This window comes from Gopherus evgoodei, chromosome 19 (assembly GCF_007399415.2).
Source record: "Gopherus evgoodei ecotype Sinaloan lineage chromosome 19, rGopEvg1_v1.p, whole genome shotgun sequence".
NCBI classification, from domain to species: Eukaryota; Metazoa; Chordata; order Testudines; family Testudinidae; genus Gopherus; species Gopherus evgoodei.
In genome coordinates, this window is record NC_044340.1 from 4,768,161 (window position 1) to 4,792,625 (window position 24,465).

General features: G+C 53.7%; 1 protein-coding gene across 3 annotated transcripts in view; it reads right to left on the reverse strand.

Moving 5' to 3' along the window:
• The window catches only part of ROBO3 (roundabout guidance receptor 3), a 214,399-nt gene extending 191,168 nt beyond the window's left edge, over positions 1 to 23,231 (reverse strand). For all 3 annotated transcript variants that reach the window (XM_030538525.1, XM_030538527.1, XM_030538524.1), the window contains exon 1: positions 23,099 to 23,231. In XM_030538525.1, the coding sequence (XP_030394385.1) occupies positions 23,099 to 23,216 (118 nt within the window). In that variant the 5' untranslated portion in view covers positions 23,217 to 23,231. The remainder of the gene's footprint in view (positions 1 to 23,098) is intronic.
• Positions 23,232 to 24,465: the final 1,234 nt, after the last annotated feature.

A 24,465-nucleotide genomic window follows, 5' to 3' on the forward strand; every position in this document is an offset into this window, starting at 1 on the left:
CATTACACACATTGAATCTATTGCCCCATGTTAAGTATCCTCACACCTTCTTGTCAAACTGTCTTAAATGGGCTATCTTGATTATCATTACAAACTTTTTTTTTTCTCCTGCTGACAATAGCACATCTTAATTAATTAGCCTCTTAGAGTTGGTTGGGCAAGTCCCACCTTTTCATGTTCTCTGTATGTATATATATCTCCTCCCTATAAGTTCCATTCTATGCGTCCGATGAAGTGGGCCCATGAAAGCTTATGCTCAAATACATTTGTTAGTCCCTAGGCTGCCACAAGTACTCCTGTTCTTTTTGTGGATACAGACTCACACGGTTGCTACTCTGAAACATGCCAATTTAGCGACTGTTTGGAAATTTGAATTGAAGCTGAAACATTAATACACACTTTAAAAGCATATATAGTTATGATAAAATACATGTATCTGAAGGTATAATAGATTTGAAAAATATGAACATAGACTAGCTTCCTTATATAGCTGTGGTTTTTTATGACAATGTCAGCGCATTCATTTCGGTGATGTTGGCCAACCTAATAATTTCAAATGATTTGTAAGCAAAGTCTAAATGAGCTCTCCCTGACAGCTAATGATGAGATGGAGGGAAAGGCTTCAGGACCAGACTGTATTTACATTCACATCTAATCTACCTAGGTATCCAGCAAACAGAGCTGTGTGGCCCAAGTGATATATTTTGGCTGGGGTTGGGTTACAAATCACTTGAATGTGAGGGGTTGGGGTGGGGGAATGAAATGTTGTTGTTCTTATTGTATGAGTAAAGGGAAGTTGAACTGTACTTAGCCTGTGCTGATTGAGGGCATCAAAAGAGAGGGTGGGGACCTGTTCCTCTCCCACTGTTTAAAGACAGCGGTGATTAGGCTCCATAGATAGTCTTTTGTTCTGTTAAGTTACCACCACAGCTGAAATCACTGATAATCAGGTCTAAGTGCTTAGTCCTGCTATGGGAACAGTGTTTTTGTGTAAAAGACAGCCCAGACTGCACTCCCAGCAAGGTTCCCCCACTGAGAACTCAGCTGAAATCATTGAGAGCTGGAACCTCAAGAGACCAACTCGCAGAGGTCACAGTGGCAGGTGGCAGCAGAAGGTGACGGCACAGGGCCATCGGCAACAGAGCGATGGAGTGAACGGTGGCCCAGCGAACAACAGTGGTCAGAGCGAATAGTGAGCAGCTGGAGAAACGAGCAAGGTGCCTTTTTGCCCCCCACCTGGAAGGTGTACTCACGTGAAAGCACCTCTGAACTCTGAGTCTCCACTGACCAAGGACAACACCGGTGAGTGGGGTGCGGTGGAGGGAAAAGTGAGGGGCATGTTAAATAAACATTTGTTTGCTGGACTATATTTTAGTGACCTTGCTCCAGAATGCTCGATTGGTGACTGGGAATGGAAACTTACATAAATATGTTTCCTAGTAGGCCAAGATTTTTAAAATGCATTATTCACCAAGGTTGTTATCTCACATTGTTGCTATCTTGAAAGATCATTATGTTGGGGAGTTTCTGTACTAAACATTTTTATTATTATAATTAATTTTTACATAAGAATGGTCCCACTGGGTCAGACCAATGGTGCATATAGCCCAGTATCCTGTCTTCCGACAGTGGTCAAGGCCAGGTGCTTCAGAGGGAATGAACAGAACAGGTAATCATCAAGTGATCCATCCCCTGTTGCCCATTCCCAACTTCTGGCAAACAGGCTAGGGACACTCAGAACATGGTGTTCCATCCCTCCCCATCCTGGCTAATAGCCACTAATGGACCTATTCTCCAGGAATTTATCTAGTTCTTTTTTTAATCCTGTTATAGTTTTGGTCTTCACAGCATCCCCTGGCAAAGAATTCCACAGGTTGACTTCATGTTGTATGAAGAAGTACTCCTTTTTAAAAAAACAAAACAAAACAAACCCTGCTACCCATTACTTTCTTTGGGTGACTGCTAGTTCTTGTGTTATGTGAAGGATTAAATAACATTTCCTTATTCACTGTCTTCGCATCAGTCAAGATTTTATAGACCTCTATCATATCCCCCCTTAGTTGTCTCTTTTCTAAGCTGAAAATTCCCAGTCATTTTAATTTCTCCTCTTGTTTCATACCCCTAATCATTTTAGTTGCCCATCTCTGTATCTTTTTCATTTCCAAGAAATCTTTTTTGGGATGGAGTGACCAGATCTGCACACAATATTCAAGGTGTGCACGTACCATGGATTTATATAGAGGCAATATGATATTTTCGGTCTTATTATCTATCCTTTTCTTAAGAAAGCAAAGGTTTCAGAGTAGCAGCCGTGTTAGTCTGTATCTGCAAAAAGAACAGGAGTACTTGTGGCACCTTAGAGACTAACAAATTTATGTGAGCATAAGCTTTCGTGGGCTACATCCGATGAAGTGGCCTGTAGCCCATGAAAGCTTATGCGCAAATAAATTTGTTAGTCTCTAAGGTGTCACAAGTACTCCTGTTCTTTTTTAAAAAGCCAACAGAATGTTGGGAATCATTGACTGCCGCTGCTCATTGAGTGGATGTTTTCAGAGAACTAGCCACAATGACCCCCAGATCTCTTTCTTGAGTGGTAACAGCTAATTCAGACTCTTTCATTTTGTATGTATAGTTGAGATTGTTTTCCAACGTCCATTACTTTGCATTTATCAACATTGAATTTCATCTGCCTTTTTTGTTGCCCAGTCATCCAGTTTTGTGAGATCCCTTCGTAATTCTTTGCAGTCTGCCTGGAACTTAACTATCTTGAATAGTTTTATATCATCGGCAACTTTTGCCACCTCACTGTTTACCCATTTTTCCAGATCATTTATGTGTATGTTGAACAGTAATGGTTCCAGTACTGACCCCTCAGGGATACCACTATTTATCTCTCTCCATTCTGAATAATTTATTCCTACTCTTTGTTTCCCATCTTTTAACCAGTTACTGAGTCAATTTAAATTAAAAACTTATTTTTTATTTATATTTTTTTAGAAATCTAGATCTGTTGTGTGTTTTGGTGTAACTTGCATTATTCTTATGTTAAATTTGCATCTTCCTAACAAAACATCTCTTTTATATATCTCATTGTCTTGACATCCCCCCTGGAAATTCGAACACCCCCACTAATTTCAGTTCCTGGGGAAACCACTGTCTGGGAGGAAGTTTGGGTGAAGAGTGCATGCTCTGGGCTGGGGCAGGGGGTTGGGGTCTGGGAGGGTTTGAGTGCAGGAGAGGGTGAGAGGTCGGGCTCTGGGAGGGAGCTTGGGTGCACCCCATGCTCTGGGCTGAGGCAGGAGGTTGGGGTGCAAGAGGAGGTGAGGAGTCAGACTCTGGGAGTGAGTTTGGGTTCAGAAGGGGGTAAGAGATTGGGCTCTGGGAGGGAGTTTGGGTGCAGGGTACATGCTCTGGGTGGAGGCAGGGGGTTGCAGAAAGCGGTGCAGGGTGCAGGTTCTGGGAGAGTTTGAGTGCAAGAGGGGGTGAGAGGTCAGGGTCTGGGAGGGAGGTTAGGTGCATGGTGCATGCTCTGGGATGGGCAGGGGGTTGGGGTGCAGGAGGAGGTAAGGAGTCAGATTCTGGGAGTGAGTTGGGTTCCAAGAGGGGGTGTGGGCTCTGGGAGGGAGTTTGGGTGTGGCTCTAGGCTAGGGGAGGGGGTTGGGGTGCAGGAGGAGGTCAGCGGTTCAGTGCTTACCTCAGGTGGCTCCCAAAAATGACCAGCACACCCCTCTGGCAGCGGCATCTAGGTGAGGGGCCCAGGGGTCTCCACATGCCACTGCCCGCAGGCACTGCCCCTGCAGCTCCCATTGGCTTCAATTCCCAGCTAATGGGAGCTGCAGAGTCGGTGCTCGGGGCGGGGACAGAACTTGGAGACCCCCTCCCCCCCCTCCCCTCCCTTCCCTCCCCCGGGCTGTAGAGCCGTTCCAGCTGCTTCTGGGAGCAGCACAGAATGAGGGCCGGCAGGAGGGGATGACTGTCACCAGCACTGTCCACTAGACTGTGCTATGGATGGGCTCAGAGTGAGGGGCAGAGGTAGCCCTGGTCCAGGAGGGAGGCCAGACTAAGGCAGTTCAGCACTGGAGCAGGTGGGCTCCATGGAACTGCCCCACGTCAGACTCCTGGAGTCCTGTGGCTACCCTGGCAGCCCCAGGGTTTGAATGCTCATTGCTCATGTAGCTCAGTCATCCGCCAAGACCCCCGGGGCCAGCCGGAGCTGGCTCCTTAACCTCTCTGGCCCAGCCTCCAGGGGATCTAGGGTTCAAACTTGGTGGAACCCTTGAAGTTCTGGGCCTCAGAAACTTGGTGGACAAGAGGCTCTGGGTAACAACCGCATCACCGACCCCCGTCCCCAAGCACACTCCCAGCTTGCCCCCCTGCACCGCGCCTGCCAAACTGCTTCCACTACTCTCGTGGGCATCAGGCACCCAGTTGGCCAAAAGCCTTTGTCTCCCATTGCTCCCCGGTTCACTTGCTGCATGCAGCCAGCTCCTCTTCCGTTTTGTCCCGTCTCTGCTCTCCCCTGCAGCCTCCCCTAACCTCTGGGCAGCCACCTCTGCTCCCAAGCACCGTGATCAATATGAATGGCTGTGAAATCCCAGCCCGGGTTTGGAGTGCTGGTTCCAGGTCACACCCGAGCCGGTGGAGCTAGGGTTACGGCCTGGCTAACTGCAAGAAAAATAACTGAATCTGCTGGGGTTTTTTCATGCGGGTCTAAAGATTTGCATTATTATAATAATACACTGGAATGGCTACTGTGGACAGTTTGTGTGTCCAGCTAAAGATGCTTCAGCGTTCCCGCTTCCGCAGTTTAAGCGATAACTGATCAAAACTGCTGAAAACACAGCAGCTGCCTGCCCACTAACACACAAGTGCACCACATGTGTGCATGTGAGAGAGGGTTTGAGTCAGGAAAGAGCACAGAGACATGCACTGTTATCAATCGGATCTATACGAGTTCTCTCTCTAAGGGCTGGTGAAGGGGGAACTGCGGAGTTGCCTTGTGGTTGGCGGCTGGGGTGGCAGAAGGCTTGCCTTGTCGGGGGGTGGGGATACTGGCTTTTTTGCATTTCAAAGGTGGGGCCTCCTGCTCTCGCCCTGGGGATGGAGCACAAGCAGGTCGGCCATGGCAACAGTAGGGCGCCCTAGGGATGAAGGGCACTAGCACCAATAGTTGCAGAGTAGGAGCACATGGATGGCAGGCACCTTCTTTCTAGCCAAGGGCCCATGTGTGCAAGGCTGAGGGCCCAGGCGTGCAAGGCTGAGGGCCTGGGAATGTGATGCTAAGGGCCCAGGTGTGCATTGCCAAGGGCCCATGGGGGATTTTAAGGAAATTGCATGTAAAGAAAAATCATTCTCACATCAGCTCACAATAACGCTCCTCCCTCCATAGAGCCAGTGGGGCCTGGTGCTGTGGCTGGGCAGCCGCTGAGTGGGAGCTGGTCCAGGGGCCAGCACCAGCACACAGGGCAGGGGCTCTTGGAGGTTATCTTCAGCTGGCCTGTGTCTGCTCCTCCAGCCCAGCTTAGGGGTTCTTCTGGGACTGGGAGTTTGTCTGGCCCTCGGACAAGGTCGAGGACAGGGACAGGGCACAATCCAATCCATGGAGACTCTCCAGGTCAAGCAAGATTCTGGCAGAGCCAGTACCTTGGAAGCCCTGCCCTGCTGTGACCTACTGGCCAGCAGGAACTGGCTCCATGATGCAGCAAATGGATCATGTGGCCCAGTGGCATTGTGGGAGAAGAAACGGGCTGGGCTTGGCCAGAGGCTAGGCTGCCCTGTCTGTTTCTTCTGTGCCAACATGACCCAGGCATCAGCCTCTGCTGCCCCTCCCTCCCCTCACGGAGGCCCTATGAGCTGGAGCCAGGCACCTGGGTACCTGTGGACCTGCTCTCCCAGGAGATGGGATAACCCTCTTCCATGGGCGCGCCTGCACTGAGCAGGGGGTCACGCCAGCTTGTGGTGCCAGACTAAGTTCCCTGTCAGCTGCGCGGCTACGCAGCAGGCTATTTAGCGCCTTGCTTAGGGAACCTGCCCGGAGATCTGCTGCAGCCAGGGGAGGGGCGCCCCTTCCCCGGACCCCACCTAGCCTGGTCCTCAACCTGCTGCAGGAGGGGTGCCCCTCCCCCAGCCACAACTCAGGCTGCAGCCCAGACCTGCCACAGCTGGAGCAGCCCGGACCCAGCTCTGGCCAGATCGGGCCCAGGCATGGCCCCAGCTGTGGCCAGGGTGGTGTGGGCCAAGCCAGCCCCAGGCACAGGTGCCTCTTCCCCCCAGCCCAGAGCCCACATCCCCAGCCAGAGCCTTGACACCCCTCCACCTTAACCCTCTGCCAGCAAGTTAAAGAAAGAAATATGGGCTGGATGAGTGGACTATATGGTGAATAGAAAGCTGGCTAGATCGTTGGGCTCAACGGATAGTGATCGATGGCTCCATGTCTAGGTGGCACCCAGTATCAAGTGGAGTGCCCCAAGGGTTGGTCCTGGGGCTGGTTTTATTTAATATCTTCATTAACGATCTGGAGGATGGTGTGGATTGCACCTAAGCAAGTTTGCAGATGACACTAAACTGGGAGGAGTGATAGATACACTGGAAGGTAGGGCTAGGATACAGAGGGACCTAGACAAATTAGAGGATTGGGCCAAAAGAAATCTGATGAGGTTCAACAAGGACAAGTGCAGAGTCCTGCACTTAGGATGGAAGAATCCCATTCACTGTTACAGACTAGGGACCGAGTGGCTAGGCAGCAGTTCTACAGAAAAGGACGTATGGGTTACAGTGGACGAGAAGCTAGATATGAGTCAACAGTGTGCCCTTGTTGCCAAGAAGGCTAACAGCATTTTGGGCTGTATAAGTAGGGGCATTGCCAGCAGATTGAGGGACGTGATCATTCCCCTCTATTCAGCATTGGTGAGGCCTCATCTGGAGTACTGTGTCCAGTTTTGGGCCCCACACTACAAGAAGGATGTGGAAAAATTGGAGAGAGTACAGCAGAGGGCAACAACCTGAAAGGGGGTTCCAAAGAGGATGGATCTAGATTATTCTCAGTGGTGGCACATGACAGAACAAGGAGTAATGGTCTCAAGTTGCAGTGGGGAAGGTTTAGGTTGGATATTGGGAAAAACTTTTTCACTAGGAGGGTGGCAAAGCACTGGAATGGGTCACCTAGGGAGATGGTGGAATCTCCATCCTTAGAGGTTTTTAAGGTCAGGCTTGACAAAGCCCTGGCTGGGATGATTTAGTTGGGGATTGGTCCTGCTTTGAGCAGGGGGTTGGACTAGATGACCTTCTGAGGTTCCCTTCCAACCCTGATATTCTATGATTCTATGATTTATTTGGGCATAAGTTTTTGTGGGTAAAAACCCCCACCACTTCAGATGCATGGCACCCCTCCCATGCAGGTTACCTGAGCAACTGCACGGTGCTTAATAGGCTGCTGTGTGGTTGCGCAGCTTACAGGGAACTTAGGCCAGGATTGTCCTTGGTGGCCAGCCCGGTGCGCTGCTGCGGCAACACTCTGTTAGGGCACTACTGGGATGAGAGCTATCACAGGTACGTCTCCACCAGCGGGAATTTACCCCTCCAGCTCAGTGTGTAGATGTACCCTAAGTGACGGGGGACAGGGGCAATGGAACAGGGAAGGCCCCTTTTCTGGCCATAAGGGTGAGTGAGGGTGAGGAGGGGTCAGAGAAGAGCAAGCATGGGCAGGATTTTAGGGGGAAGAGGTGGTGTGGGTGCAGGGCCTTAGGGGGAAGGGGCAGTGCAGGGAACAGGCCTTGGGAGGAAGGCCCCTCTTTGGGCACAGAGGTCCCCTCACTTTTAAGAAGCTTCCACCACTCCTGACTAGGGATCCTGGGGCCAGCGGGCTGCAAAAGGAATTGTGGTGAGGAGTGAGCAGCACTGCATGGCCACCAGGGGACAGCACTGCACCAGGGACAGGACAGGGACCTGCTTTGTGGAGGGGGCTGCTGACAGGTGTCACAGCTGGTGGTGCAGGTAATCAGGGCAGAATGACCTCGGGGAGGGGGGGTGGCTGGCAGAACCGCGCCTAGAGCTGTGGCAGGAGCAATGTCTTTCAGCTGCCGCATCACCAGCTCCAAAACTTCAATATCCAGCTCAGCCCCCCGCATATCACAGTATTTTATATGCCGTGGCCAACACTGCAAACCAAAGCAGATGGGTGGGGTTTGTGTGATGGGCTGACCCCCCCATGGATGCGCTGACCCCCCCATGGATGCGGCAATGATGCTGGCCCCTGCAGGAGGAGCCCCCAGCTGAGATCAGGGCCCCATTCTGCTGGACATGGCCCTGGCAGAGCTCATAATCCAGCGCAAAGCCTGGGAGTGAGTCTGGCATGGGGGAGCTGCACCTGGGAGCCACCAGTGGCTGTTAGCTAGGCAGGGCTGGTATCCCTGCTGCGCTGGGCTGGATTCAAAGCGGGGCCCTACAGAGGAAAGGCTCCACATTGTATTAGTGAGTCCCTGAAGCAGCTAGCGCCAGACCTGACCAAACTGGGGTTAGGTTACTGGGTGCTCGATAGCTTGTCTGGCTGTACATAGCCCACCTGTCACCAGGTGGCACTCGAGCACACAGAGCAGAGTTCTGGGCTCGTGCACCGAGAAGGCCAGTTCTTCACACCAGCTCAGTCCCGGGCAGAGACATGCACCACATCAGTGTAAGATGGTGGAGCCAGCTGGCAAAGGGTTCACTGCTCAGCATCAGGAACTTCTAACAGGCCTGCCAAACTCACTATGCCCAGCACACTGCTGTCATAATATTTATCCAGACAGAATGCCGTGTGAGCTGTCAAAGGAAAGCCGATGCCACACTAGTCTTCAATATCACTGTGAGTTGTATATACGGATGGGACTAAAAGTTACATGTATGTAGCAAAAAATATAGCCTGTGTCAAGGTCTGAGCCTCTAGCAGGGACAGGTTTTCTCCCAGACCAGGCCATCTAGCTCACTCACATGCCTCCATCCCCAGCTTGAATCAAGTGCTAAGAAAGAAGAGGGATGTGTGACATCAGCAGGCACCAGAGAAGAAGCATTAGTGGATTTTACTGACTCGGGGGTAGCATAAGGGGAAGGCAAAAGGACACATTAACTGAGGAAACCCCTGAAAGGGTGTGGGGTATTCATGGAAACCGGCAGCCCTACCAAAGGCTGAATCTCTGGGAGAAAATGGCCCGTAGGAAGCAGAGAGGGTAACCACGGACAAGTGCAGAGCAAGGGTTGCGTTTGTGTTTTGGTTTATAGGTGTCACCATTTCTCTTTCCACGTCTCATCTTCCCTCACTAATACTTAACCTTTGAGACTAAAGATATGATTGATTCACTGTACACATATCTGCGTGCTGTGCTAATGGACCTGCCCAGAGCTGTGCCAATCACGCTGTGCATACACCATCTCTTCAGGGACAGTTTACCTGGTCATTGCTCTGGGTGGCCAGTGGGTAAGGGCTGGATGCTGGGGGATCCTTTTAGTGGAGCGAGAGGGACCCAGAGGTGCATTTGTTGTTACCCTGCAAAGCAATGTAAGAGCTGGCAGAGCCCAGAGGAGATTGTTTGGGTGATTGACAGAGTGGGGAGGGGCACCCAGCTCAGCACCAGCAGCCTCTCTCTCTCACTGGGGGGAAGGGTAACAAGTGACTCACAGTCCTGGGCCCTCCAAGAAAGCATGACAGTCGGGATCTGAGCGCACACAGGCATGGCCGCCCCCTGCTCACGGCCTCAAGCCCCCTCTGCAGGGAAGTGCCACACCCCGTGCTTATCTCTCAGAGGCAGTGGCACGCAGAGCCCTGTGCAGATACAAAATTTGTATCCGCAGCCAATCCGCAAAAACGATCTGCAGATATTCGCATCCGCGGATGCGGATACTCGCAGATATAAAGCAGATATCCGTGGATTTCTAGGGCTCTAGTGACATGGCCCCCGCTGCTGCAGTGCGTGCACCTCACCGTCACTGCTGGATTTAGCCTCACACCCGGTACAACAGGGCCGTGCTGTCTTCTCGGCTGTACACAGAGGGAACTGAGGCACAGACAAGCCTGGTCTCCCTGCTCAACACCTTAACCACTGGGCCAGTCTTCCTCTCTTCTTAAAGAGACAGTTCTCATTAGTTCAAGGTGTTCTGGGAATCTGCACTCCATGCTTGGAGGGGGTGGGTCTTCATCCTTCGACTTTTGATCCCAGGGTGAGCAGGGCCGTATGGAAACTCTGGCTGCAGGCTTGCAGGGCCCAGAGGAGAGAGGTGCTCTGCAGAGGGGAGCTTCCCAGTATGCTCATCCACCTACCTCAGAAGTGGGAAGAAAAGGGCCCTGGGGTGAGCTGGGGAAGGGAGCAGAGATGGGGGGCAGCCAAATATGCTCTCCAAAGAGGGGACACTTCAGTCAACAGCCATGTCACCAACTCCCCTTTGGCCTTTCTCTTAAGGCACCAACTCCTGGAGTCATGGGACTATAGGAAATTCTTGGCTTCCACTAGAAAAAGCCTTTGTGATTGTGAAGAAAAGCTTGTAAAGGTGATGCAGTGTGGCCTGAGGGCTCAGATACTGAAAGGCTAAGAGAGCGAGGGCAGCCCTGATCATGGTTTGTGTCCCGGCCGATGGGTCTGAATGCTGTAGGGGTAACACTGGCAGTAGCTGGCGTCCTGCAGGCCTGCCGGGGAGTTAGGCAAAGGGGGAGCAGCCAGGCCCCACTGGGGTGTCACAAACCTGCCCTGTGAGTCAGTGGGGTTTCCTTTGAGATAGACAAATGGACGGACAGAATGAGGCGGCCCGATGGATTTTGTGGGGTCAGTGTCCTATCCCAGCGCAGCATTCCCAATACAGCCAACAGGGTGCTGTACTTACCCCAAATGGCCACTGGGTGTCACCGTTACCCAACATACCTGCCCGGCTATGGCCATGGTGAGTGCTCCCTTCTCTCTGGTCCCGCAAAGTGACCTGGGCTCAGGGGGACAGATGCAGACGCCCATGCACGTGCTCACATTCATATTAGGGTGACCAGATGTCCCAATTTTATAGGGACAGTCCCAATTTGGGGGCCTTTTTCTTATATAGGCTCCTATTACCCGCCACCCCCATCCTGATTTTTCACACTTGCTGTCTGGTCACCTACACTCATGCACAAGCACCCATCACACATATGCATGGTCACATTCATGCTCACACACGCACCAATCACGTGCATGCTCACACTTGTGTGCTCTCACTCATAGATGCACACAAGTGTGCTCATCCATGCACACCACTCACGTGTGTGCTCACACTCACAACACACATACTCCTCCCCTTCCAAAGGAATCCAGGCTCCAGGTCCCATTTCCAGCACAGGAAATGCTGTGGGCAGGACAGGATGGGGCTGGGAAGCGAGGGCCTCAACCCCCCCTCCTGAGAGGACACCGCTTGGCAAAGCTGACACCTGGGAGCAAAGGCCCATTCCTGTGGGGCATGGGGCACCCCGCAGTGGATGTGCAGCCCAGGAGTTGGCTGGAGCAATGAATGTCTGATCCTCCAGGGTTATGTCACAGACACATTGCTACAACTCCCATCACCACAGCCGCTGGACACTCATGCAGCCCTAATGATGTGGGTTCAAAGGGGCTGTCCCAGATCAGATGGGGGGTGGGGACTGCAAACATAAGGGACAGTATTTGCCCAAGCTCCACCCACTGGGGGCACCTGCATGGCCCAGCCAGGCTCCCCTGGGGGAGGAGTTGGGGGGCTTCCACTGAGGTGCCCCTAGAGCCCAGCTGGGTTATCCTCACAGGGAATGAGTGTCATGTGCCCTGGGGCAGGCTCAGCTCCTTGTCTGGGGAAGTGAAACCCACCCCCCTCTCACAGCACCAAGATGAGCTGTCACCACAGCTTAGGGTGACCAGATGTCCTGATTTTATAGGGACAGTCCCACTATCCAAGGCTTTGGCTTATAGAGGCGCCTATTACCCCCCACCTCCATGCCATTTTTTCACACTTAGTCTCTGGTCACGCTACCGCAGCTGATCCCCATGAGATGCAGCAGGAGAGAGCCAGGCCCCAGACATCTATGGGGGCCACAGGCAGGTGTCAGTGTAAGAGCCCGTGGCCCCCATAGATGTCCCCGGCCCCTAGAGCAAGGGACAGGCCTCTGCCCCACCCAGACCCCCACACCACCGCCTGTGTCCTGTGGTGCCCGAGTGCCCCCCACTGCCCTCTCCTCTCCCCAGAGCCCCCCACTTCTCCCCTCACTCCCGCTGCGACACCCCTAACCCTGCAGTCTGGCCAGCAGCTCCTGGGCTCAGCCAGGGACTGCTGGGGGGTGGGGGAACAGGGCAGGGAGTGGGGCAGGGAAGGGCAAGGCTCCTGGCTGGGTCCCAGTGGGACAGGCACTTTTATGAGACTGCATTAATGTCAACCTCAGCCCCGGCTGGCCCAGCCCAGTGCTTCTGCTTGCAGATGTGGCTGAGCTATGCCTCTGTGCCCAGGCTGGCTCCCCACTGGGGGGCACTGCCAGGAGTCCAGCTGCAGGAAAAGGGGCTTGCAGTCACAGTCCAGCATGCAGATCCCAGAGAGAGCCAGTGGGAAGCGCAGCCTAGCCCAGATTGGGGGCCTCCACCCCCAGCACTCTGGGGAGCTGGGCTCTTCCTTTGCGCCCCAGAGCGCAGCAATGACGCCAGGCTGAGGTGCCCGGTGCCATAGAATATCAGGGTTGGAAGGGACCTCAGAAGGTCTAGTCCAACCTCCTGCTCAAAGCAGGACCAATTCCCAACTAAATCATCCCAGCCAGGGCTTTGTCAAGCCTGACCTTAAAAATCTCTAAGGAAGGAGATTCCACCACCTCCCTAGGTAACCCATTCCAGTGCTTCACCACCCTCCTAGTGAAATAGTGTTTCCTAATATCCAACCTAAACCACCCCCACTGCAACTTGAGACCATTGCTTCTTGTTCTGTCATCCGCCACCACTGAGAACAGTTTAGATCCATCCAGCTGGAGTCAGGAGATCCTGGGAGAACCCTGGCTTCCATTTCAAACTTTAATATGTTTTAGCCCTGGGGGCTGGGACATGAAGCTGGAGCCCAGCGAGCTCACAGCCCAAGGAATGAGCTCTGCATTGGCATTTCCAAGCTGGCAGTTTTCAGTCACTTTCCTGGTTTTCAGAGCCTGATGTGATTTTCACCCCCCAGCGCTGCACACGCTGCTCCAGACCCCGGTGGGGCAGTGATGAGCAGTGTTACCCTGGCACCTCAGCCCCCAGGAGGAGCAGAGAGCACAGCCCTGGGCAAAGGCAGCCCCTGCAAGGCCCTTGTTCAAAGCCAGGCCCAGCGCGCTGCACGTGCCGGGGCTGGTGCTTCCCCTCGGCCCTGCTGTCTCCTCACCCCCGCCAGCCAAGCGCCATCTCTTTTCCACTCCCGCTGCTGGAGCTAATTAGTGAGAAAGTTCACCAGGAAGGGGGGCTGTAACCCAGCTGCCGAGCCCAGTGCCCTAGCAGCCTCTCACTAACAGGCCCTTCAGAGGGGACACAGACCTGCTCGGCCAGGTCAGAGAGGCCTGGCCTCAGGCACACCTGTACCCCACGCTGAGCCACCACAGACTCCCCATGGCACAGCACCAGCAGGGCCATCAGCACCTGACCGGCAACCCATTAACCCCTCCGCTGCCGAGGGAAGCTGCCAGCTCCTGTGGAAGGAGCCCTGCCATGGCAGCTAATCCCCCAAATCTGCTGGCTTTCTCTCCTGTCGGTCTCGGTTCCTGCCCAGCATCATCACTGGGCTAGCTGAGTCCCATGCAGCCAGCCCTATGGAGGGGCATAGAGGGCCAGATCCAACTGGGTGTAAAGCAACACACAGCAAACACCGCGGGAGGCTGATTAACACCAGCTGGGGATCTGACTCTTTGTCAATACTCTGCCCTCACATAGCAGAGCAGGAAACCCCAAACCTGCCCCAGGGGTGCTCTGCCTGCCTCCTGGCTCTTCCTGCCCCAGCCTAGCTGATCTGTGTGCCAGTGGGGCTGGCCCACGGGCCAGCATGTGCTGGGGGATAACAGCCCCCCCAACTCCCTGGAAGCAGTGATGTATCAGCCAATGTTCCTGGCAGTGCCCCCAGGGCTAATCCAACTCCTTCTCCATGCCAGGAGAATGTGGAGGCTGGCAGCCGGGGCTGCTGTTCCTAACTCAGCATTTCCTTTATTAACACAACCCCATAAATCCCGCCCCCCCACCAGACTGCAACTGGCTGCACCCCTGAATGACAAACTTCAGTGGGAACTATAATACCTGGCTATGAACTATCCCAGGGACAGGTTGTTTGGGGGCAGGGGGAGGGAGGGGGCGGCTAGCACTGTACCTAGACGTTTCCGTAGACTCTACTGTGGGATCCAAATGGGATTTCATTAGAGAGTCTGCAGGAAGGCAAATCCCAAGTCCTAGGAATTGAAATACCGCAGTGGGGTTGTACTGCCAGCCTGCAAACCAAGGACAGGAGACTGAGGCTGCAACGCTGGAGAGATTGGAGGCAGAGCTGAATAAAGTGATCGCAACGGAGGAGTTGTTCACATAGCACCTATACAGGGGTCAAACCTCACAGCAGGACAGGAGAGGGAGAAACAGCTGCTTGACACTTTAAAGGATTGCCCCTTGGAACAGGTCTCCAGAGCAGGCAGGAGGGCAGGGGACACACAACTCAGCCCTAAGAACCGTGCAGAGGAGTTGGTTCAAGAGGTGACAATTGTTAAGCCACTAAACACCAGTTCCCCTGAGGGCTGGTCTACACCTGACATGCTCCCGCTGCACTCCCCCAAGAGGTGATGGCTAGGGCGATGGGGAATTCTCCCTGTCTACACCAGGGGTGAAGTCAGTTTAACTGTGTCTCTCAGGGGTGTGGACTCTTCACATCCTGAGTGACTTGGTTAGACCAACCTCATTTCCTCATGTGGCCAAGGTCTAAGCTCAGCAGGGATGGGGGAGGAAGGGACCAGTGTAGTCAGGAGCCACACGACTCCAGAACAGGAGGAGGCTCATCAGAAAGTCCTGAGGGCAAAAGTGAGGGAATTAAAAACTTGAGTCTAGTATGAGGGAGACATAAGGACCCATCTCCGGTTCCTGGAGGCACAAACACACCCACCCACCCAACTCGCAAGGAGGCATGCAGACCAGAGACACACCTGCCTGGTTACATGTGAGGCTGAAGAGCCAAACCCAGAGATCAAGCTCTGGGGTCACTAATCAGACGACAAAAGGCACGTGCCCTGAGTTCTGGATCACTGGCCAGGGGGAAATGAAAGGTGGAAATTAGGATGTAACAGGGAATCTGACCAGCAAATCACCAAAAGATAAAAATGAGCAGACAAGAAAATTTCTATCAGAAGCAAGAAACACACGAGAGAGCCTGCGGGCACTGGACAGCTAGGGACAAAGGGCACAGTTAAAGAGGATGAGGACACTGTTAAGAGGTGAAACGGTTTTTTTGCATCATTGTCCAGCACAGAGGATGCTGGAGAGATCTGGGCTCCGGCCCGGCTTTCCATGCTGCATGTCAAACCAGCATCTGCTCCCTGCTGGAGATAACACCCTCCTTCCCCCGCAAAGGAAAACAATTCCTCCCAGCTTCAGCTTGTCAAGCAAACCCTGCTCCCCTCCATAAGGGGGCACAGAAATTAACTCCCCAAGGCTCACTGTCATTGATGACAACACTCTGCCCTTCCCTCCAGAGATCTCAAAGCACCTTAGACACTAATTAAACTGGCCCTCACCAGGCGTGCTGTACACATGGGGATCAGTTGCCCAGAGAGGGGCAGTGGCTTGTCCTAGACCATGCAGGGATGGAGCCAAGAAGAGAAATCACATCTGCCTCCCCTGGCAATCCAAGCTGTCACCAGAGCATAAGTGGTACCTCCATGGCCCCCATCACCTCACAACCATCACACAACCCCTGTGCGGCAGGGCAAGGCCATTGCCCCACCGTGCAGAGGGGGAGCTGAGTGCAGACAGATTAAAAGCCTTGACCAAGGCCACAGAGGGAGTCTGTGGCAGAGCAGGGAATTGACTCAGGGTTTCCTAGGGGACGGGCCATACACCACAGGGCCCATTCTTCCTCTCTCCCCAGGACGGGTCAGTTCTGATGCTCTTCACCAGCAGACAACCAGCCTCTGGCTGAGCCCAGGCCTAGCAGCTCAGGTCATTTCTCCAGGGCAGGTCAGCGGCTTCCCCTTACCCTAGTGTGAACATTAACCCTTTTCTGCCCCTGCAGAAACAGAGAACAGTTTGTTCGCTTTGCAGACCTGGCTCTCAGGCAGTTAGCTGTTTTAATAGAAAGACCAACGGCTCCCCCTGCCCTCAGTCAGGGCCAAGCTGCAAGCTGTAGGTGCTGGAATTGTGGGGTAGACACATGGGGGCCAGTTGACAGCCCAGGAGTTTGGTTTTCAGAAGTGGATGATTTAGAGAATCTCTGCCAGGGGCCCCCAGTGCAGCTCCCTAACGGGGTCTGGGGCACCTGTGACACATTCATGCCCTTGGGTGCATTGCAGATGGCCGGGAATCACTCCTCCCTGCCTGCACACACACCTCTTGGCTGCTGCCCCGGCTGGTTCCTGGCTCTCCAATTCCCGCAGCCCTGATTAGACCTCCTGAGGCAGGGAAATGTGGGAGTCTCCACCCAGCATGCTCAGCGCCTCCCTCATGTCCCCCTGATCCATGCACACAAAGCTGGTAGCAGGCAGCCCACGTGCTGTTAGCCTCTGGCCTCCCAGGCCAATAGGCCTGATGTCTGATGTCACCCGCCTGGCCCTCACCTCTGTGACGTGCAGTCGTAACCTGGGCGGCATCAGTGCAAGTTCCGTGTGAGAGGGCTGCAAAGGCGGCTCAGCATGGCGCCTTCTGATTAGCTGCCTCCTGCCGAGAGGCGCCAGCAGGAGGGAAGCAGTTTCCAAGGCGATGGAGGCAATACTCTTCATTACAATATCCTACCTGCAACAGAACAGGTCACCTGGCTGCACTGGGAGAAAGCCTGCTCTCCTCAAAGCCAGGCAGGCCCCTGCACCCTCCCTGAGCAGGTCGCACCTTCCCAGATCCGCAGCAGTGTGGCCCCAAGAACATGTTTTCCAATCCTTTAATCATTCTCATGGCTCTTCTCTGAACCCTCTCCAACTTATCAACATCCTTCTTGAACTGGGGGCACCAGAACTGGAAACGGTATTCCAGTAGCAGGTGTACCAGTGCCAAATACAGAGGTTAAAAACCCTCTCTCCTCCTACCCTAGAGATTCCCCTGTTTATAAATCCAAGGATCGCATTAGCCCTTTTGGCCACAACATCACACTGGGAGTTCATGCTCAGTTGATTATCCATCGTGACCCCTAAATATTTTCCAGGGTCACTGAGTCCCCCATCCTATAAGTATGGCTTACATTCTTTGTTCCAATACATTTACATTTAGCCACATTAAACCACAGACTGTTGGCTTGCGCCCAGATTCCCAAGCGATCCAGATCACGCTGTCTCAGTGAGCTGTCCTCTTCATTATTTACCATTCCCCCAATTTTTGGGCCATCTGCAAACTTTATCAGTGATGATTTTATGTTTTCTTCTGGGTCATTAATAAAAATGTTAAATAGCGTAGGGCCAAGAATCGATCCCTGCGAAACCCCACTCGAAACACACCCATTCAGTGATTCCCTGTTTACAATTAACTTTTGAGACCTATCAGCCAATTTTTAATCCATTTAATGTGTGCCATGTTAATTTTATATTGTTCTAGTTTTATTAATAAAAATATTATGCAGTTCCAAATCTGAAGCCTATGTATATTACATCAACACTATTACCTTTATCAACCTAACTTATAATCTCATCAGAAAAAGAGACCAACTTAGTGTGACACTATTTATTTTCCATAAACCCATGTTGATTCGCATCAATTATAAAACCCTTCTTTAATAATCGAGTCCTGTATCAACTGCTCCATTATCTTGCCCAGGATCCATATCAGACTGACAGGCCTAAAATTACCTAGGTCATCCTGTTTACCCTTTTTGAATATTGACACAACATTATCTTTCCTCCAGTCTTCTGGAACTTGGCCAGTGTTCCAAGACTTAAGAAAATCGACATGAATGATCCAGCAAGTTTCTCAGACAGCTTTTTTCTTGGATGCAAGTTATCTGGATTTCTGAACACTTCTGCCTTTTCTGAATTATTACTAGTAATTCTACATTTCCATCTAGTAAGGGACCAATGCCATTGTTAGGACTCTTTTTGTTCCTAACATATTTTAAAAGCTCCTTCTTATTGTCCATAACTCTGCTGGCCATAGAGTTCTGCTTCTGTCCCCTTGCTTCCTTTATCAATTTTCTACAATTCCCAGCTTCTGATTTATATTTATTACTACTGACTTCTCCCTTCTTCCATTTGGGGTGTGTGTGTGTGTGTCTGTTTGCCTTGACTTCCCCTCTAAACCAGGTCAGCTTTTTAACCAGTCCGGCCTTCTTCCTTGATTGTACCTTTTTGGACCTCTAGTAAATCATTCTTAAACAACTCCTGATTAAACTAAACTCAAATGTGTCCACACAGGGGTTTGCACTGGTTTAATTAAACCAGTTTAAATTCACACCTTAAGTACATCTAGTGCAACTTTCCCAGGTAGACAAGGCCTCAGCTAATGTGACTCTTTGCCCATTTGGACAGGCAGCAGGAGCCATTTCCTCCCTGTTTTAGGAATTGCAGGTCTTGTTCAGTTCGCTGTGGCGTGTCCCCAAGGGGAGCCCACCATGGGCCCAATAGAAAGACTGCTGAGAATTTGGCTCTGCAGGAGCCAGGCCAGGTCTGCAAAGGGTCTTCATGCAGTTTTTCTTCCTTCCCTAAGGATAATGGTTTCCACAGACAGCTGCCAGCTCTGTTATTCCAACTGTCCTGAAAAGTTGCCAAATCACCTGAATAAAAAGCTGATGCTAAAGCTGAAGCCAGCATTCCCCAGTTGTGCCACACAACCTTTGTGCATAAAGCTTTGCCAGCCCTTTGGAGCAGCTTCGCTGTTCCTCTGGGGAACAGAAGCAGTTCATTAGGAAGCTGCAGGGCCAACTGGCAGCATTGCTGCCTCCTGTATTGTACCAGACACTTCTTAGTCACAGACCTTCTGCCTTCCCCTCACATGGAGCCCCTCTCCCCCCAACAGACACAGGCCAGGAGCAGGAGCAGCATTACGCCTGGAGTTTACAAGGGCAATGTCCCAGACCCCTCTACAGCTACAGGGCAGGTTCCCCTAGAGATCTACCAGCCGCGCCCCATGCTGGAGCCTCAGACTTTTGCAAATAGTAGCAAAGGATCCCCCATGGGACCTTAAGGATGAGCCAGGGCGGCAAGGCCCTGGGGTTATGATAAATTGTATCAAGATAACAAACTCATTTCGGTCCTTAAAGACATTAGCTGCACGGCAGAAACAGCAAGGTTAAGCAGCTGGGCAGGGGCAGTCTGGGGAGGTCATCTGGGATTGTGGAAGAAAACCACTGGCTGTGTCACTGCTTAAAGGCCATCAGTGAAACAGCTGACAGTGTAAAGCTCACCACTAATATCCCTGGGCTGCAGCGTTAACACCCCAGCAACCTGAAAGGGATGAGTCTAGTCCAGAGGTGAAAGTAAGCTGGTATGGTCCAGTATGACATACCGGCAAAAGCCAGTACGCCGTGCCAGACCGCATCAGCTTCTGCAGCAGGGATTTAAAGGGCGGGCAGGCTGGGGCCAGCATTTAAAGGCCCCGGAGCTCCATGGCAGCTGGAGTCTTGGGCCCTTTAGTTCGCCCCGGGGGCTACCAGTCACCTCGGCAGATGGGAGCCCTCTGGGTGATTTAAAGGCCCTGGGACTCCCAGCCACAGCTGGTGCCTCAGGGGCTTTAAATCTTGAGGCCCCGTCTCTTCTGGTTGAGGCCCCGCCTCTTCCAGATGAGGCCACCCCACCCAGGACTCTGGCTGTACTGGGAAGTCCTGTGAGTTGCTTTCACCCCTGGTCTAGTCACACTGCTCACACCTGTTGTTTCTGGCTGGCTGCTGGCTCAGGCAGGTCACACTGCATTGCTTAGAGCTGGTTCCCAGAGCCTCGGCTGGTGTAGATCACCACAGCACCACTGAAGTCAATGTGCTGATTTATGCTCACGGACACCAAGGATCAGGTCCAGGGGGTTTTAGTGGTGATTAGTGGAGCTCTGTGCTGGGACCAGAAGTGGAATCAATGACAAACTCAGCAGCTGTGGAATACCCAGGTTGGCCTAGGGCCCTAGACTCATCCGTTTGATGTGGCTGGATGCTCACACTGGGGGAAAAGATGGATAAAGGGCCCATGCCCAGTATACACCTCCCCAATAATCAGTGGAAGAGGAAAGGGCATTCTGAGCAGCAGGTGCAGGGCAGGGGACCGTGTGTAAGCAGGAGCAGTGACCATTCTCCTCCAAGGTCCAAACACTCTTTGGTGGTGCTTCCAATGAGAAAAGAGCCCGCTGACGGTTATTGTTCCTACCCCTCTGATTGGCCAGGCTGGGTAAAATTCCCCCTTTACCTGCATCCCCATCATTGTAATCTCTCCCAAAAGTCAAGTTTCCAGTGGCACTTGAAGAGCATCAAAGTTCTGAGCAGGATCTACACGGCTGTGTTAACCTACTTTGGTACAATGGGCAATGCAGTGGATAGTAGTCACCTCGCAGTATTTCCCAGCTGGTACTTACATGGCCATGAAGGGCTGACACCCCGCCCCGTTCCTCGCTCCTTGTTCAGAGCAATTAAAGCCTTTCCAGGAAAAGCTGGGGCTTTCCAGGAGGCTGGCTCCCCATGAGATGCACCAGTGCAAACTGACAGCTTCTTTCAAGAAGGGGAAGAATTCCTCCTCTCTCTCCCCCCTACTTAATTCCTTCCAGTAAATGGATAAATCGCTGCGGGGCTGGATGCTGGGGCCGCAGCATTTCAGCTCCTGCTGGGCAGCACAGCTGTCCCAGCTCCTGTGAGCCAGGGAGTCGCTATTTCAAAAGACACGTGAATGCACCACATTGAGAAGCACTGTGTGTTATTTACATTGACAGGGTCTCTTGCTAGCTGGATGGGGGGTGGGGGTTAGAGGGGCAGGGATAATGCCTCAGTGTCACAGCTGTGATAGGCAGGGAACATAAAGCCTTTTGAGTGTGCCACAGTGAGCTGAAGGACCTTCAGTGAGGCTGAGAGCCTCCAGATCATGAGGAACACCATCATCTCCCCCCACAGCTGCCCCAGAGCATGAGGGCTTTATGGAAAATACACCAAACGGAGGAGGAAGAACTGGGAGTCAAACCTGTCAGGTCCAGGGACATGTGACATCAGGCCAGGGCTCCTGGTCCTTTCCTGGGCAAGAGATTCCCATATTCAGCCCAGTTCAGCTCCAAACGACAGCCCAATGCCCTGGAGAGACGCTGCTTACCGGATGGGGTGAGAAGTCCACTAGGGATGGCAGTGGGACACAGCAGGGCCAGGAGATCGGGGCAGCCCCACTGCAGCCCTGAAAGGTTCTACAGGAACAGTGCAGGGCACTCGCCTACCTGGGGCTATGCTGAAGGGCCCAGGCCATGGGGACAGTGCAGGCTGCTGGTGTTATTGTTAAACAGACCTGAAATCACTTAAGGAGGGCACAGGTGTTTGGCTACCCCCAGAGCATTCAGGCACAGGGTGCTGTAAGCAACTCACCTGGACATAGTTAATCTCCATGGCATCAATGAACCAGGCCAGGAGGTCGGGGAAGACATCTGTATGTCATAGGTAGGAGACCAGACACGCATGGTTTATCTGTCCCTGCACCAGAAGGACTGCGTCCAATATTCAACAAACCCCGGTCTGGATTTGCAAAATGTGAACGGTCCATCCAAGGCATTTACACACCACCTACCAGTGTAGCATCCAGGTTCTGAGCAGCGCTGAGGGCCGTCACCCCTGGCTTCGCTCGCCCCTAGGAACTAGTTTGGCGCGCACCGCTTCTGAGTTGCAAAGTTATACAAACCAGGAGGAAAAAATCGGGCGCAAGTTATTTACCAGTGTTGGCTACCAGAGGGCGCTGGCCGGCCCTATCACCCTCCGTACAGGGGAACAAACCCAACTGATCCGCCCCGCAAGAGGCTCTCTAGGCGCCCCACTCCTATAGCGCACCCATTTCATAAAAACACCCCAACACAACAAACCGCTCCTGGCACCACTGTCACAGCCGGGACAGCGCAGCTCTCGCCTGGAGAGCCCCCCTCCCACAGCGATGCTCCTTTTTGGTGTTATCCCGGGAGGGGGGGGGGGTAACATTTTAATCACGTGTCTAAGTGACCCAGCGCCGAAGTCCCATTTTCAAAAGGGACCAGGAACCTGCGTTGAAGTGAAAAGCTCCTAAGTGCCTAAATCACCTTTGAAAATGGGACTTGGCAAATCCTTTGGGCGCCTCCCAAGATGCTAGCCGGGATCTGCGGGGGCAGAGTCCGGGGGCTGCCGAAGAGTGAAGATCCCAACCAGAAGAGAAACCGGGAAACACGCGCCGTTACGAGAGACGCGCACATGCGGTGGCAGGGACAGGCGCTTGCACACGTGCTGCTGTCCCGGACCAGCCTCGCACCCCTTTCCCCCCAAGGGCTGCTGACCCGGGCCAGCCTCGCACCCCCGTCCCCCCCAGGGCTGCTGTCCCGGGACAGCCTTGCGCACACCCCACTCCCCCGCCCCAGGGCTGCTGTCCCGGGACAGCCTCGCGCGCGCACACACACACACACCCGCCCCAGGGCTGCTGTCCCGGGACAGCCTCGCGCGCGCACACACACACACCCCCCTTCCCCGGGCTGCTGTCCCGGGACAGCCTCGCACCCCCCCCTTCCCCGGGCTGCTGTCCCGGGACAGCCTCGCACCCCCCCCTTCCCCGGGCTGCTGACCCGGGACAGCCTCGCACCCACCGCCCCGCGCTGCTGACCCGGGACAGCCTCGCACCCACCGCCCCGCGCTTTGCACGGTCCCTGCGAACCAGCCGCCGCCGCGAAGATCTCAGCCCAGGCTCCGACCCCCGGCTGCGCCCGGCACTTGGCCAGCCCAGCCCCGAGCCGAGCCGCGGCCGGGCAGCCCGTGCGCCGGGCGCAGCGGCCCAGCTCCTACCTACCGTTGGCGCTGGTGAAGTTGGCCAGGTCCAGCGCGGGCAGCGAGCCGTTGAGGCCGAGCAGCAGCAGCTCGGAGGAGTTGCCCACGTCCCCCGCCAGCGAGTCCGCGAACAGGTTCATCTGCAGCAGCGTCTTGAGCAGGTAGCGCAGCATGACGGCGGCGGCGGCGGGGGCCCGCGGTCCCGGCAGCCGGAGCCGCCTGGCGCCGCCCGAGCAGCCAGCGCGCTCTGAGCTGGCGGCGCCGCAGCCTCCTTGCCGGCCGCGCGGGGCTCCCGGGGGGCGCGGAAAGCAGGTGCGGGCGCCAATAAATGTTTAATTGCCGGATTAAGAACCCCCCCGTGGGTGGGTGGGGGGCTGGCGGAGGGCGGGGCGGCCCCGGCTCCAGTCCCTGCGCGCTGCAGAGCGGGGGCTGCCCGCAGAGAGCCGCTCTCCGCGCTGCACCGTGCCATGGCCCCTGGCTCCGCTGGCCCCGGGCGCAGCGCCGGGCGCCCTGGCAAGGTGCAAACGCCCCGCGGGGTAGAGGCACTTAGTCTGGTGCGGGTTAATTCCAGCATTTATGGACACGAGGAAGGATGACAAGGTTGCAGCGGGGCTGAGTGAGGCGTTTGCACGGATTTAACGAGGTCAGTGTGGTTCAGCTGGCACAACTTTGCTGGTAGACACAAGGCCTAACCTACAGCAGCCTAGACACTGAGTCAGAGGGCATCTAAAGTGGTGGCATGTACACACCGAGGAGGGCCGAAGGTGTGAATGCCAGCAGCTGGGACTCCACTATCTCCTCATCATGAAACTTCCCCTCACAGCTCCTGTCCTCTGCTTTGAAAGAGGTCAAGCGTCCCAGCTCCTGCACCAGCCAGCCCTGCCCTTTGTGAGCTCTGCATTGGCACATTCCCTGCTATTGGCATCAAGAAAAGAAAATTCTGGGTGGCATTCCTTCTGACAGTTACACATACAGCCACAGTCCAGTCACCCGCACGTACAGTCAGCCATGCAGTCACTTGCTGATACAGCCATTTACTGCTACCTGCAAACAGTCGCAAAAGCCATCAATACAGTGGTTCCAGTTTATTGCCGACACCTGTGTGCTGCAATATAAATAGTTCAGCATGACAGCAACCAGCCCCAGTAATTGTCCTTTAGTGCTGGTAAATACAAAACACAACCTCACCTTTCCTTTTCTCTCTGTTCTGTCTCTTTGCACTGTATATTGTGACCTGCGTGTCCATTGGTGCCCTGTACAGCTCTGAGAATCCACTGAATGTTTCAGAAGAAAGAAAGGTGGAAAGTCACAAGGTACATCTCAGCTCTAGTGCTGCGCCAGGGGATAGATCACCCTGGTGAATGTGTTGGTGCCTCCACTCCTGTCCAT